General features: G+C 58.0%; 2 protein-coding genes across 7 annotated transcripts in view; both read right to left on the bottom strand.

The window, feature by feature from the left end:
* Positions 1 to 472: 472 nt before the first annotated feature.
* On the bottom strand, positions 473 to 5,942 carry CACTIN (cactin, spliceosome C complex subunit). Its single transcript, XM_418192.8, has 10 exons — positions 5,758 to 5,942; positions 4,163 to 4,643; positions 3,535 to 3,630; positions 2,990 to 3,135; positions 2,745 to 2,907; positions 2,547 to 2,664; positions 2,155 to 2,347; positions 1,853 to 1,975; positions 1,457 to 1,725; positions 473 to 1,097 (listed from the first exon to the last, which is right to left on the bottom strand). The coding sequence occupies exons 1-10, from the start codon at positions 5,883 to 5,885 to the stop codon at positions 607 to 609; spliced, it is 2,208 nt and encodes a 735-aa protein (XP_418192.4). The 5' UTR covers positions 5,886 to 5,942; the 3' UTR covers positions 473 to 606.
* A 194-nt stretch (positions 5,943 to 6,136) lies between these two features.
* PIP5K1C (phosphatidylinositol-4-phosphate 5-kinase, type I, gamma) overlaps positions 6,137 to 15,411 on the bottom strand; it is a 33,425-nt gene continuing 24,150 nt past the window's right edge. For 2 of the 6 annotated variants that reach the window (XM_040653530.2, XM_015299762.4), the window contains exons 15-18: positions 13,845 to 13,949; positions 13,472 to 13,604; positions 9,419 to 9,502; positions 6,137 to 9,031 (exon numbers count right to left, since the gene is read on the bottom strand). In XM_040653530.2, the coding sequence (XP_040509464.1) occupies positions 9,029 to 9,031; positions 9,419 to 9,502; positions 13,472 to 13,604; positions 13,845 to 13,949 (325 nt within the window). In that variant the 3' untranslated portion in view covers positions 6,137 to 9,028. Of the gene's footprint in view, positions 9,032 to 9,418; positions 9,503 to 11,677; positions 13,052 to 13,471; positions 13,605 to 13,844; positions 13,950 to 15,411 lie in introns of those variants that run through there. The other 4 variants (XM_015299766.4, NM_001319021.2, XR_006932216.1 and 1 more) reach the window with 3 other exon arrangements.

Genomic DNA, 15,411 nt, shown 5'->3' with positions numbered 1-15,411 from the left:
CTCCTCCCCCATCCTTCAGCACAGGACGGGGCGAGGCCAGGCAGGCCTTGCACCCCCCCGCCCCGCGCGGCCCTCCCCCCCGTAGCAGCACCAGGCGGGCGCCGCGGAGCGCGGCCAGACCCGAGCCGGGCAGCGAGCAGCGCTCAGTGACGGGGGGAGGGACCGAGGGCCACAGAAAGCGGATTTTGCCCTGTAAGGAGATGTCGCGGTCACATCTCACACCCCTCTCCTCCTCCCCCTCCTCTCCCCCCCGCCGAGGCTGACGCCCCAGCAGACGAAGGGCTCTGAGCGCGGAGCAAAGGGTGCAGCACCCGCTGGGAACGGCGCGGATGGAGAGGGCCGAAGGTCGGACACCACGAAGAGGCAACGGGCACCCATAGGGCTGTCAGCGGGGCTGGGGGGGACGGTGCAGCCCCCACTGCTGCTCGGTACAACAGCAGCTGGGGGGGGGACATGCAAAGACACCGCGGCATAAAACAGCCCCCGTTTATTTGTGCCAAAGTCGCAGAGTCCCTCGGGATAAAAAGGTGAAGAGGGGAAGGCGAACAGTCAGCAGGAGGCTGCGGGAGTCTGAGCGGGGCTGGGCGGGGGGATGGAGGACCCCCCTCACCTGCGGTAGCGGTACCGCTTGAAGTGGAACCACAGCTGGAAGATACCGTTGGCAAACTGGCAGCGGAAGCCGTGGCGGTGGGAATATTCCCATTCCCTGTTGACGATCTTAAAGGCGATGTCCTCATAGGGCGGCCCGGCGTGGAAGCGCAGGATGGCGAAGTCCTTGTTGTCCTGGCAGGCCTCCAGGAAGTACTCCGGAGTGGAGCGTTTGTCGATGAGGTCGGGGTAGAAGATGTTGAATTTGTAACCTTGCACGATTTTGGGCGGGGGGTTATCGAAGTCGTAGTGGGTTTGGTTGTATTTGTTCCACTCGAAGCCCGTGTGCACGCGGTTGAAGAAGCGCGGTTTGCGGGGCCGGTATTTGTCGGCCCAGAGGTACGCCTTGCCCGTCAGCGGCATCTCCACGCTGAACTGCGCCTCGTCTGCTCCCATGCCCTCCTTGGCCTTGCGGAAGAAGATGTCGTCGGCGCTCTCGGTGGCGTTGCCTGCGGGGAGGAGAGGTGAGGGACGGCCCCGCGGTGTCAGCCCGGCGCTGCGGGAAGGGGCCGGGTGGGGGAGCAGAGCTGGACGCTGAGATGGGAGCGCTGGATGCTGGGAAACGCATCCCAAATATCCTTCCTGCTTGTTTGCAGCCCAGTGCGGCTCAGTGACGCAGCTGGGAGTGGGAAGGACCTGACCCACTTATCCATGGGGCTGAGCTGTGTCCCACTCACCGCCCAGCACACCTCGCGGCCACTCACTGCGTGCTCCGGCCCTGCCTCGTGCTCACCCGGAGGGCAGCACTCCCTCCAGCCCTGCACCCCAGAGCACACACGTCTCCCTGAGCCCAGCTGGGTTCTCCTACCTGTGACCTGGAGCTGCTGGCGCAGCAGCAGCAGCCGATGCGTGTCCTCCTCCGCCTCCAGCACGTGGGCATCGAAGGGCAGCTCGTTGGTGCCCAGCAGCCGGGGGCTGTACTTCCCCGCATCGTAGTCGTCCAGGCTCTGCTGGATCAGATCCTCCTCCATCAGCACCGCCTCCCCCTCCGCTTCTTCTTTGACCTCCACGTCCTGCTCAGCCTCTGGCTCTGAGGATGGCCCCGGCTGCACCACGATGCTCTCTTCTGCGTCCAGCCTGCAGGGAAGAGAGAAAAGAAGCGGGATGGAGGTGGCAGCCGTGCCTCCCTGAGGTCCCCCTGGCCACAGATGGGAGCGTGCCCACAGGGGACGCCTGGACCCCACGCTCCCCACGGGGTGCATACCTGTCGCTGGGGGACACCGGCTCCCGCTTGATGATGGGGAAGAGCGGCTCGCTCTCCACGCCCTGCTCCTGCTTCAGCTTGTACAGCTTCTGGCGCAGCACGTCCTGGTGCCGCTCCCGCAGCCTGCGAGGGGAGAGCCGTCAGGTGACAGCCAGCACAGCCACGGCTGGGACACCCACTGTGGGGACACCCACTGCTGGGACACCCACTGCGGGGACACCCACTGCGGGGACACCCACTGCGGGGACACCCACTGCCGTCCCCTTCCACACCCCCAGCCAGGGGACGGGCCCCGCTCTCACCTGGCCCGAGCCATGTAGGCCTTCAGCTGCTGCAGCAGGCTCTCCCAGTACCCGATGTCGAGGTTGGGCCCTCCCGCCCGGATCTTGCTCTCGATGCCCTGGTACAGCACTTGCAGCTGGTTGTAGGTCTTCCCCTTGAACACGGACTGCACATCCGAGCTGACAGAGGCGTTGACGCCGTCCCGACGCTCCCCTGAACAGGTGGGAAAGGGCTACAGGTCTGCTTGTGAGCACTCCTGGGCTGCACCAAACAGCCGTCACATCCACAGCCTCCATCCATCCCAGGAGCAATGTGTAAACCCCTGCAAACCTGTGGGCCTGCAACAGAGCCTGTGCCATCTTTTACCTGTTGTACACACCCCCTTCAACACCCGCAGTGGGCTCATGCTTACCTGGCCCTCCTTTCCCAGAGGCCTCCAGTTTGCGGAGCTTGGCAATCTCATCCTCTGTGATAATGGTCATGTCCCTCCAGAAATCCACGTTCTTGCCTTGCTCCAGCTCCATGTAAACCTGAAGGCAGAGGACAACCAGGACTTCAGACACCCGCTGAGGGAAGCCCTGAGCTGCCACCCTGCAGACAGCCCCGGTACCTGGATGTCCTCCACCAGATCCTCCATGTCAGAGACAGTCAGGCCGTTCAGGAAGGTGTAGGGCTCGTGCATCTCCACCGCCAGGTCGTCATCCTCTGCACTGATGTATTTGGCCAGAAGGTCAATAGGTTTTGCCCTCCCATCCCGAATCCGGATCTTAGACCTGGGTGAGAACAGAGAGGCTGTGAGCATTACCTGCCCCCCCTGCTCCCCACCGGCCCGTCCCCACAGAACTGCCCACCCACCGCAGCTTGGCCTGCTGCAGGTGGAAGTTGTCCTCCTGCTCCTCCCAGGTTTTGAAGTGTTCTGCCTCTTTCTCCCTCTGCAGCATCTCCAGCTCCTGCTCACGCATCGCCTTCTCCCGCTCTCTCTCCAGGCGCAGCTGCTTCACCTGCTCAGGGGCAGAGAGAGACGTGAGGCTGCTGGGCCTCCCACAGGGCTCCCACTCGAGGACACCACCATCACCACGCTCAGTGAGCCCCTCCAGCCCCTGAAATCACCCCAAGGCTCCCCGGAGAGCCTGTCAGCCCTTTGGAGACAGGGGACATTGGGTAGAACCAAGTGCCTCGCTGCAGTGACTTGGCACTTGTCCTTGTCAGCACATCCTAAGCTGGATTCAGCCCCAAGGAGAAAGTCTCACCCTGGAACAGAATCGAGCACGCTGTGGCACTCACATCCTACAGGATCCCCCATAAAGAACAAGAGAACTTTCAGCTTGGGCTGGGAGCAGCTGGGAGAGCTGGGCTGTCTGTATCAGACAGCAGGAAGGACAGAGGGACACTGATCCCACCTTCTGCAGCTCCAGGCGATTGTCCTCCTGGATTCGCTTGTTCCTCTCCTTCAGGTCCTTCTCATCCAGGTGGCTGATCCCCTTCTTCTCCAGTGCCTGAAGCAGAGCAGGCAAGAGAAGCCATGAAACCTAGCAACCTCCTTCAGCCTCTCAAGGGGCAGCAAACATTGCATCCACCCACTTCTCCTGCTTCAGCAAGCTCTCAGCCTGCCAGAGATCCCCAGCTCCCTCCCTCCCTTACTCCTGCAGCCCCTCAGTCAAACCTGAGCTCACCCAGAGAGTCCACCCCACCTGGCAAGCAGCAACATGAGCACTGAACACTCCCCAGGAGCCCCTCCTGCACCATGACCTGACTCCTCATCCTAAATCCAACTGTAGATGTTTGTCTTTAAGAGAAAAGAGGAAAAACCCCACAGAGCTTTACAGGAGCACCTAGCTGATATCCTTTGAGAGCTTTGCTTTCACGTGGCTCTCTTCAGTGTTTCAGAGGTTCCCACCTGAAAAAAAGGGGCCCTCCTGATGCCCCGCTCTGTGATCCCACCCCGCAGCAGCCCCAGGAGCACGCTGCACTCCAAGCTGACGTGCTGAGCTGCCTCTTAGGACAACCAGGTGTGAATGGAGTGCTCACCTTGCTCCAGATGAATGTGCCCAGCAGGTTGTTGTCCCCAAAGGGATTGTCCGTGTTGGTGTAACCCATGTACTCCTCTCCCCACCCCATCTTCTCCCGCTTCTTCCTCTCCTTGGCCTCCTTCTTGGCCAGCCGGCGGGCTCGTTTCTCCTCAGGTGTCTCCAAGGCCTTCATGAGCGCAGCCTGCTTCTTCTTCTCCTCCTTCATCCTCAAGCGCTCCTGAAGGCTCAGCTGCTGCCCCGACTCCTCCTGGCCCCGGGAGCGTGGCGGGGAGGGCGAGCTGACCGAGGACACGGAGGACTTGGAGCCAGCCCTCCTCCTCCGCCTGTCCCTGCTCCGCGCTCGCCTCCTGTCTCGCTCTGCACTCGAATCAGAGGAACGACCCCGGGACCGTGAGCGGTGTTTCCTTTGGCTTTTATGGTGCTGGTCCCTGTTTTTGCTTTTCTTCTTCCATTTCTGTCTTTCATCGTTGGAGTCAGAACTGGAGGGGGGAAATTCACATTCTGGTTGGTGATTTTGGGCTCTGCATTGAAGAAGCACTTCAGGAGAGAAGTGCTTCCCCTACCACAGAATGGCATGACCTGTTCTGAGCTGCAGCAAGAACCAGCAGGAGAGCATTCAGCTCAGCATTTGCTGCCTACAACACACCCCATTCCCACGACGCAGTGAGCCGTGTTAGTGGCACACACAGCACTGCTCCAAGCTCCCGTGTTACTGTGTGTACCTGTACTGTGTGCCCATGGTTAACAACAAGGCCAAGCCCTCCTTAGGAGCTCTGTGATGATGTGTGACAGCATCCCAGCCACCACGGAGGTGCTGGGTCTCCCTGGGTACCTTCATTCCACCCCGGTGTTAGGACTGGCGTGACCCAGCTGAGCCCCTCAGCACTGCGTGGCACCGACTGATGGGGCTGCTGGGGCTGAGCCCAGCTTAGGGCCCAGTTCTACCTGCAACGAGGCCCAGACGCAATGGATTCTAGCTCCCACCCCGGGCTCCACGAGGCCTGTTCCCAAACACAGGGTGCAGCTCCCTGCCTGCCCCAAGACAAGGCCCAATTCCCCCCAGCACAGCCCAGCCACATCGCCCCTGTTCCCAAATTAAGGCTCAGTTTCCCCCACAGTGCCCAACCACATCGGGCCCGGTTCTGCCAGGCTGAGGCCTATTCCCTCCCACAGGGACCCGTCCCCACCGAGGCCGGGTCTATGGGGCAAGGTCCAGCCGCACCGAGGCCCAACTCCCACCCCAGGCTCTATAGGGCCTGTTCCCAAGCACACAGCCCGGCTCCCCGCCCGCCCGAGGCCCAGCAGTCACCGCCCGGCTCACAACATAAGGCCCCGTTTCCCCAACAACGCTCAGCCGCACCGGGCCCGGTTCTGACAGGCCGAGGCCTACCGGCTCCCACAGGGCCTGGTCCCCCACACGGCCCACACCGGGCCCGGCTCCCCGCAGGGCTCAGCTTCCCACAAGGCCGCACGGGGCCCGTTTCCCCACCAGGCCCCGCTTCCCGCCTCCCTCAGCACAAGGCCCGGCCGTCCCCGGTTCCACCCGCCAGGCCCAGCTCCGCACCCAGGCCGCCTCAGGCCCGCCCCGCTCACCCCGAGCTCGCCTCCCTCCGCCTCCCCCTGCTCCGGCTCCGGCTCCGCCGCCTCTTCCCCTCACTGCCGGACCGCTCCCGGTCCCTCTCTCGGTCCCTCCGGTCCCGGCTGCGCGATCCCGATCCCATATCACGGCCGCCCGGGGCCGCCCCGGCTCTGAGGCCGCGCTGCGCCCGGCTCGGTGCGGGGGGGAGGCGGGGCCGGGGGCGGGCCTATACGCCGGCCGGTTGTTTTCGTCTTTTTTTTTTTCCCCTTCTTTTTTTTCCTCAACCCCCCCCCCCCCTCCCCATTCTTTTTCTTTCTTTCATTCTTTTTCTTTTTTCTTTGTTTCTCGCCCCAAAGGCGGCGCGGGGCGGGCAGGAAGGCGCCGACACCGCGCTGTGTGTGCAGCACATCGAGAACGCTTTATCACAGAGCCGAGGACACATCGCGCCGACGTACAGATCTCCGGAAGGAAAAAAGGAAAAAGAAAAGAGAAAAAAAAAAAACAAAAGAAAAGAAAACAAAACAAAAACAAAACGGTTTTCCCCAAAGAGGGGAACAACAGCAGCAACAACAGCAACGAGCAACCCCAAACAACAAACGAGGAAATGAAATAAACAAAAAAAAAAACAAAACCAAAAACACGCCCACGGCGTCGTCACCCCCCAAAGAAGAGCTGTGATAACAGCCCCGGCTGCGTCCCGTCCCATCCCATCCCATCCGCATACATTCGTTACACGCCGCTCCCCAGCACTGACACAGGGCTGTGTGGGTGGGATGGGGACTCCCCCCGGGAAGGCTCCTCCAGCCCCCCGTGCGGCACATCGCCCCCCGCCCCGGCTGATCGCACGCAGCACGGCTGTCTCACAAAGCCCCCGAAGGAGGACGGCGCCCGGAATGAACGCGCTGTGAGATCCGGGCTGACTGCAGCCGGCACAGTCCGCTCACCGGGCTGCTCGGGGAAGGAGCAGAGCCTCCACCTCAGCTCCTGGTGATGCTTACACCATCTGTAAGCGGCAGCTTGGGAAGCCCTGCCTGCCCCCCTCCCCCCAACAGATGCCAAGGCAGGTGGGGTTCGGCTGAGCTGGATTTGGGGCGTTCTGGAGCCTCCTGCTCTCAGCCCAGAGGCACGTCAGTCTGTAGGTATTGCACTGCTCCCATCTCCCCTCTGCCCCCGAGCCCCCCCAGGGCTGGCACAAGGAGACAGGGGGCTCAGGAGCTGTTTGTTCCCCAGCAGGGATGCCACGAGCTGTCACACAGCGATGGAAAGGGGAGAGCCTTGAAAGGACTTCTGATAGATTATTTGGTAACTACATGGACACATCTAAGGGCAGCAGCTGGAAGGACCCCCAGCCTGCACACTGAGAGCAGCACACTGCACAGCCTTCAGCATCCGCAGGGCTGGGGTGGAAGTTTGGGTCCCATCATTCACACAGATCCTTTCCCAGGTCATTGCGGCGCGGAGAGAAGAGCTTCCCACCAACCCCTTCCCTCGTGGGACCTCAGTGAACCAGGCCTGAGCGCCGCTGTGGGGGCAGATGGGAGGGGGCTGAGCCCCAGGAGGAGGGTTCTCCCCCCGCAGTCCTCTACAACAAATCCCAAGGACAGCTGAAGATTGGAATGAGAACAAAGAGATTTTGACCCTCTCTCAAGTGAGGCTTGCAAAGCACACAAGGCTTGGCTCCCTCTCGCCTAAACGGCTTCACTTCTCTCTGAGAGGAGGATGAAATTGCTGGAGTTCAGAGGATGCTAACGGCGTCGGGCCGACAGAAGGACGAGCCTAACCCGAGCACTGCCAAATGACACCACCTCTTGGCTAAAAGCCTGCAGCCCACGAAGAGCAAACTATCCACGTCTCAGACATCCCGAGCAGCCATTCCCAACAGCACCGAGTCACCCAGCTTCTCGTCCCACAGGCTGTGCACGCAGTGCTGCCCACATTCCTGCCTCCAGCACACAGCCATGCCTGCGCCTCCCCGGCTGCACCGAGGCATGAAGGAGATGCGTGAACCCAACATTTGGTGACCCCCAGAACTCAGTCAGATACGGAGCTTCGGTCACATACACCCGTGAGCACGTGAGGTCCCAAGCAGCTCCAGTGGGATGCGGGGTCCGGGCAGGGCAGGGAATGTCCCTCCACGAGGCAGTCCCTGCAGGTGCCCAGTCCTCATCTGTCCATGCCAACCAGCGGGCAGCGGCCACCACAAGGAAACACGGGCTCTGAGCACGGAGGGATGGTGACAGCAGCAGGTGACAGCAGCAGGTGACAGCAGCAGGTGAAGGCAGAAGCCATTGCGATGTCCGGAGAGCCGAGGTGGACACGTTGGCACTGCCAGGAATCGCTTGCTTCCCCCACTTGGTTGGGGATCGAGAGAAGTCACTAACGATTTTTGGATCCAAGTGAACTGGCATGGCTACTACTGTAACATAGGAGCGATTCTACTCAACGGCCTTTAATACATTGCATGTACATAGCACCTTTCATCCCAGGGTGTAAGTGCTTGAACTGAAGTGGGAACTGCACACCCATAGCACGGGGGAAGCGAGGCACAGAGTGGTTGGGTGACTTGCTTTAGGTCACCCAGCAGAACTGCAGCAGTCTGCCTGGCCTTAAACCTCCCGACTCCATCAGCAGGTCAGACCACGCTGCTGCCTCCTCCAGCGAAGCCACTCTGCTCCCTGCCCTCCCCAGCAATGTGCTCCTACCAATGCTCCAGTGAGGTCTCACACTCCTTTCTGATGCACAAATATATGACAATAATAATAATAATAATAAAAAAAAAGAAAACAAAACCCAACCGAACCAACAAACAAAACCCAACCGACCAAAAAAGATAAGAAAAGAAAAAAAAAAAAAAAAAAAGTGCAGTAAACTAAACGTTTAAAAAAGCACGTTTGTGCTGTCTGTGTGCAAAGATAAAAGAAATAAATACATGATTAAAAAATTAAAAAGGTTCACAGTATTACACATGGATAGGTAGCTACGGTAGTGCACGGCTGGAAAACACGGTGTTACTACCCAGGATTGTCTGCACCCAGCTGGATGTCCCCCTCGGGAGCTGTGGGTGGGTGGGTGGTTTCTTTGCTGCCCACGTCTGGGAGGAGTGGAAACAGACGGTTATAGGTTTGCTCCGTTCTCAAACGCAGTGCCCGGGATCCCGCGGTGCAGCACAACTGGTGTCGGCAAGCTCTCCCCCATCCCACTGGAACGGCTGCATCAACGAAAAGGGAACACATCGACCTGCAGAGGGAATCGCTGCTCTCTGGGGCTTCTGTGTCTGCATAGAGATTACTGCAAGAGGCAGAGAAAAGAAAGTCAACGGCCGAGCGTCCGCCCCGCGTTCGCTTTGGTCTGAGCCCACCAAATCCCCAGAACCAAAAGGGGGGCGAGGAGGGCAGCCTGCTTGCTCTGCATCCCCCAGCACCGCCGCCACGCCTGGAGGACCTGCAGACCCCAAGCTTTCCCTGCACTCAACCCCCTGTTGAGCTGAATGGGTTCTCTGCCGGCACAGCAGAGCTCTCCTGCTGCCAGAGCTGCGCCGGGGCTCCGCCGCAGCCATGCGACAGCCCCAAGCTGCACGGAGGCCACAGCAGCTCCTTCTGCAAGCTCAGCTTGCAGGGAGCCCCAGCTCTGACCGTGACGCAGCGGGCACCCGGCACGTGTTTCTGGTACACTTACTGTATCGCTCTCCTCATCGGAGACAGAGTGGAGCTGAGCGCTATAGTGGAGCGGGGAGTAAACCCAACTCCTCTCGTCTGTCGGCTGCCAGAGTGGCCAGAGACGGCGGGGAGAATGCAAGGAGAGCAGCAGCAGAGCAGGGAGCAAAGGAGAGAAGAGGAAAAAATAAAAGGAGAAAATAAAAGAGTAGGAAACAATACAGTAAGAACAGCTGTCCGGCTGGAGGAGAGAACTGGGCTCAGTGCTGGGGCTCTGCAGAGCCGTCTGCATGCTGGTACCTACCTGTCCCCTGCCACCAGCAGCTGGCACTGCACCCTGCCCCAGGGAGGATGGCACAACCTCCCCCATTGCAGGACAGATGTGAGGGCTTTGCAGGTGCCAGGGAATTCTCAGCTCCCTGCCACAGCATCAGCCCGGAGAAACCGGGAGACACGGGAAGCGACTTACCAAGGGACAGTGATGGAGCTCTTCATTCCTGCTACCCACTCCCAGCTCCCAACCCCACTTCCTGAGCCCCTGGTGTGCTACAGGCTGGCACTTTGCGTAGCCAGGAGGGCTTTTACAGTGGAACTTGGCCTAGTTTGCCGTGCCTTCCCCCTTCCCTGCAAGCCAAGTGAGGCAGCAGGCGGCTGGGTTGGATCATGGTGGATGGTGGCCACAAAAAGGAACCGGTCAGTTTTCACTGACAGTCTTGGAGACAGTGGTGGTGATGAGAATGGGTACAACACAGAAGGCAAATACAACTGGATCTTGGAAAAATGAAGGGAAAGGGGATGTGCCTGGAAGGAGCTGCTTATCACAGCACTGGGCATCAGAGGGACAAATATGCTTCTGCCTCCAACTCAGCAGAGAAGCCCAGCCAGGCTCAAGGGCCATGGGTTTCTAAGGGGGAAACTTCTACTGCAAAGGGGCTCTATTGGTTCCAGAGGTGTCCCTGTGTCTGAGGGAGAAAAAACGCCCCCTTTGGCCCAGCCCAGGCTTACAGAGGAAGAAAAATGGAATGGGATGCTTGGAAGAAGCCTGGGGGGGCGGGGGGGGGGAGGGGTCCCAGCCTGGGAACCAAGTGTCTACAGTGTGCAAGGGAGTACAAGAAGCTGGAGGAGCTTTGAAGAGCTTTGAAGCACTGGGCTCTGCATGCTGAACCCCACCAATAATTGCAGCTGTGTGAGCAGAGACCGCTGGGAGGAAGGAAGGAAGAGGAAACCTTGCCTGGAGCTTTTTGCAGGGCTCTGCTGGAGGCACAGCAACGCTCAGCACAGCACAAAGCCTGCTGCACATCCTGTTTTTCACCCAACCCAACTGAACTACATGCTCCAGCCAGCCTCTTTGAGAGCCTTTTGGGAGCCCAGACACATGCAGGGAGCTGCAAACCCAGCGGGGAGATAAAAAAAGGAGCATCCGGTGCTCAGCATTAACCCTGTCGGTGCTGGGGCTGCCTCTCCTCATCCTAGCAGCCGAGCTCAGGAGCATGCTCCTGCCCCTGCTCCCCCATGCACCCTGCCCGATGCCTCCTCTGCTCCCCAGCCTGGCTCCAAGGCAGGTTCTGCTCGGACCACGCTGAACAAATGCTCGTGCCCAGGCTCTGACAGTGCTGCCATCACCCCCTGAGGAAGACAGGAGCTCTCCCAAAACCCAGCCAAGAGGAATACCAAAACCCAGAGGCCACTCAACGCTGAGCTGCCTCCCTGCGTCTTTTGGAAGTGAAACTCTCACTGCTCACCAAAAACCTGTGGTGAGGAGGGAGCCCGTGGGTGGTAACAGCAAGGGCTGGAGAGCAGAAACTATCCACAATTCGTCAGTAACTCTCAACTCCTTCAGATTTAGGAGCTGCCACCAGAAAGAGGATTGGTCAGAGGTCTAAAAGGCCCAAACTGGCTTAATAGCAGTTTCAAAACATCTTGGTAGGCTCTTTGGAACCCAGTTTGGTTTCCCGGGCCAAGGGGGCTGTACCTAACATCATCTATAAATGCTCAAGTGCCTCCACCTTTATGGATCTGCTGCCTGCAGGTCTGTCCAAGCGCTGGGCGATTCCAAGCCAGAAGCTGTGCCCTCAGCCTGCAGGAAAGCAGGGCTGAGTCTTCACTTAAGTGAGATCCTGTGAGAGACTGATTTGGGCAGCTTTGATCTGCATTCCCTGTTCCTACTGGGCTGACTCCCAGTGGTCACGGAGGACAGAACCATGGCATCCCTGGGCAATGGAGCTGCTGAGCCCAGTGTTTCAAAGCTGCAGCTCTGCTATGTGCTAGCACGGTCACTTACAGTCCTGGAGGAAAGCGAGGTGGTTCGGAGTCTGCGCTGGCGGGGAGAGTAAATCCAGTACCTCCCATCTGTGAACTGCATGGCCCCGGGGGGGTAAGTGAGGCGAGAAAGGAAACAGAGGGGGAAAAAAAAACAAACAGAAAAACAACGGAAAGATGATGTGAAAGACAGGATGGAAGAGAAAGCAAAAAAAAAAACCAAAAACCAAAGGGTTGGACAACTCCAGGCCTGAACGGATCAGCGGGCAGGAAAGCCATGCGTGGGAGTAGCGGTGCCCGTGCCTGGCAAATCTCTGCACCTTTATCCCCCTCAGAGAGGCAGGGGGATAAAGTGCTCTTCTTTCAGAAGCTGATTTCAAAAAGCAGACCATGGGCCCCCAGGACCTGACAAATCATCCTCTGCACGTAGCATCCTTCCACCCATCATCGCTCCTGGAGCGTGCCTGCAGGGGCAGCTGGGGTCCAAGCCTTGCTGCATTTGGGTGCAGCCTCGGTTGAGCTCCAGCTCCAGTGGTTTTCCAATAAAAACAAACAAACAAAAAAGCCACCACTGCCAGTGGGGAACCCAGATCAGCTTTTCCCTTCGTCCCAGCAGTGACAAACACTCCACAGCACACAACACACATTTAATGCAAAACTCAAGGACTCAGATGAAGTATGAGATGCTGATGAGTCAGTCGGGCTCTCTGCGAGCACACACTGCACACAAATGGTTTCTTCTGGATAGAGAAGAGCCCCGTGGAAGTCGGGGGGAGTCCACGTGTCCGTGGACAGGGAGCTGCCCCTTGCTAGGAGACATTTGCCAGTGGAACAGGCAGTATCTGCAGGCAGCCTGCACACAGCTGCCATCCACAGGCAAAGAAAGAGCAGCCAGTGTTAGAGGGAGCTGTTTGCATTTGGAACAGCATGCACAAAAACCCAAACAGACAAGCTTGTAAAATTGATTCCTTCTGCAGCTCCCATGAGCCTCCAAATGACTCGGCAACGAGTGAGCAGTTCTGCAGCAGAGCCACATGAGCAGAGGGAGAGCCAAATGTTGCCATTTTCAGGGTAGCCTGAAGGAGCTCACAGGGCACGGCTCATCTCCATCGCCATGCAAGTTGGAGCTGAGCAGCCCTTTTAATGGAAAGGTTCCAGTGCCACGACGTGGGGGAGAGCTGCCATGGGTCAGAGCCTCAGCTCCACTCTGGGAATCCACAGAGCAGGCACACGTTCCTAAAAACTCCTCTCCGTTCTGCAGAAGCTGCTCAGACGTTGTGGAAGCTGGCTGAGGAACACAACCCCAGGCTCCACGGCACTCCGCTGCCAACAGCAACCACCTCACTTACTCCCTGTCTCAGTACTAGACTTCCACTGCACCACCTAATGCATCTGCCTGCAGGGAGAGGAAAAGCCAGAGTTCACAAGAGCCCCAGGTCAGCCCCACCACAACCACCTCCGCTCCACTACGGTGTGTCTGCGCTCAGGGCCCTGGCTGGGGGGGCCTCTGCAGCACCCACTTTCACCTTGGCTTGTCCCAGGAGCGAACACACTGGCCTAGATAAACCCTTCAGCACCAGTCCTTCCAAATAGAGCAGCACACCTACGTGCTTCAGCCCCACTAGGTGCTGTTGGGAGTTCTCCAAGGGTCACTCCCATTCCCTGCGTTCAAACCCTGCCCAGCACTAAGATGTGAAGGTGCTCAGCACAGCGTAGGGCAGACGCTGCCCCACACACCCCATTGCCTGAAACAGATTACAGCCTCATCCACACATCTCCGTTCCATCCCTAAGGGACCAGGCAGAGGGTATCTTACAAAGTATATGTCTGTGACTGGCACATCATCTTCATCCGAGGCCTGGCTGGCTGGTTCGGAGGCCTGGCTGGCCGTCTCCACCTCTATTGTAGCTGTGGACATTACAATGGCACAGGCTGAAGAAGCTGCTTCTCTGGAAGGGGGAAGAAACAACAGCATCTGGTCAGCGAGGGCAGAAAGGGGGAGCAAGCAAGACTGGGTGATTAATCACAGAGGAACTGCAGAGGATGATCTGCATTAACACCCAGAAAGATCGGGTCTGGGAAGGGACCCATCTCCCCAGGGAAGCTGACACCCTACAAAATCAGCATGAGCTCCCACAGACAAAAAAAGGTGCTGGGCAGGGCTCTGCCAAGTGCTCCCAAACACTTACTCCTTGTCGTGTTCTTCGGGAGCTACGATCTCAACATCACATTTGGGCTCCAGCTCTACACTGATCTGCTGAAGCTCCTCTTCAACTCGCACCTCCTCATGCGACCTGGGAACAGAAGAAACACAGGAAGGCTCAGCCAGACCTCCCGGGACTGAGGTTTTGGGTAAGCAAAATTCCCAGCAGAAGGGTCAGTCCCACCAGATTTTGGTTTTCGGCACTGGAGTTGGGAAAAAAAAGAGGAAAGGGATTCATTAGCCAGTGCTGCAGAAAGGATGGGTGATGTCAACCTGAATGCAGGAGGAAAAAGGACAATTGGCCTCTGGGGAAAACATGTGCCCAGATCTATCCCAGTGTTATCCATCAACCTCCCAAGAGCCAAAGCCTCCAACCTCTGCTGCAGCTCCGGTGCACTGAGGTTCAGTCCGGGGTTAACATCCTATTTATCTGCGAGTCAGGAGCTGTTTGTGACAGTCTTCAATTTAATACCTCTTGCTATTGAAGTAATTGCTTGTGTTAGCAGGGCTGGCTCCGTAGTCCTCCTGGGAAGGAGGAGCTGGCATTTGCCCAGCCAAGGGCACAGGCTCCATCTCTAAGAGCTCTTGGCCAGCTCTGCTCAGTCCCTGGCTAGCTCTGCTCTGTCCCAGGGCTGGAACCAGCAGGCAGCACTGCTCCCATCTAGCTGCTGGGATGGTGCTGCCAGAATTTTCCAAACCCAGAGGGAGTTCTCCAGCAGATCTGAGTAGTCAGAGGTCTGCCACGTTTCAAGCTTGAGCAAACTGGGGAAGGGCCTTTTCATTTCAGCTGAGAGGATACAGACACCAGCACCAGAAATACAGAAACTAGGCAAAAAACTAAGCAGAGGGTCACACTGATACGGGCTGGTTGCAGTTGTAGCAAGTCTGTGACAGACATCCACCTCTGCCCAAGTCACTCAGCTCCCTGCACTACCACTTCTAGGACACGGCTCACCTGACCTACTTTCAGATGAGCAGTCACATCCTACAGCATCCTACAGTGAGGGAGCCTGGAGCAATCCAGGTGAAGTCACAGCACTTTGCCAAGTGGGTCTCGACACAGGTGCTTGAGTCTAATTTCCATTAATTTCTAATTTTCAGCATTTTCAGACAACGGATTTGGCAGGAGGAGAGGAGCTCCACAGCTCCCTGCCACTTCTATGGGTGCTGCAAACCAACAGCAAGTTGCCTCTTGCACCTTCCATTGACAGGAACATACCAAGACTTATTAAGGAATAGCCTGGGAAAGGACTGTTTCAGTCTGGGTGGTCTGAAGCTCAACAAATCTTTAAAACCTAGCAACAGGGGGAGATGCCTGGGAGGTATGGAAACTCCCATCTCCCAGCGTCCTTTTCCTTCCCCTGAAGCACCAAACACTGACTGCAGGGACAGAGGAGGGAGAGTTTCTGAGATGCATCTCAAAGCTTGTAACTACAGCACTTACAAGATGTACCAAAAAGCTAGGGCAGAGCCAGCAGCGAGCCAGGTCCTCATTCAGGTCCTGCTGACACAGGCAACGGGGTTATTTTTACTGGTGCAAAAGTATGCGAGAT

This window comes from Gallus gallus, chromosome 28, assembly GCF_016699485.2.
Source record: "Gallus gallus isolate bGalGal1 chromosome 28, bGalGal1.mat.broiler.GRCg7b, whole genome shotgun sequence".
NCBI classification, from domain to species: Eukaryota; Metazoa; Chordata; class Aves; order Galliformes; family Phasianidae; genus Gallus; species Gallus gallus.
Note: the sequence above shows the minus strand (reverse complement) of the source record. Positions and strands in the feature narration are given on the sequence as shown.

Bases quoted from the DNA above. Each gene is read 5' to 3' on its own strand.
- CACTIN (XM_418192.8), bottom strand. From the start codon at position 5,885: ATGGGATCGGGATCGCGCAGCCGGGACCGGAGGGACCGAGAGAGGGAC. The intron at 1,976-2,154 runs GTGAGAGCGGGG...CTCCCCTCGCAG, and splicing joins GCCTACATGGCTCGGGCCAG to GCTGCGGGAGCGGCACCAGG. The intron at 1,098-1,456 runs GTAGGAGAACCC...TCCTCCCCGCAG, and splicing joins CCAGCAGCTCCAGGTCACAG to GCAACGCCACCGAGAGCGCC.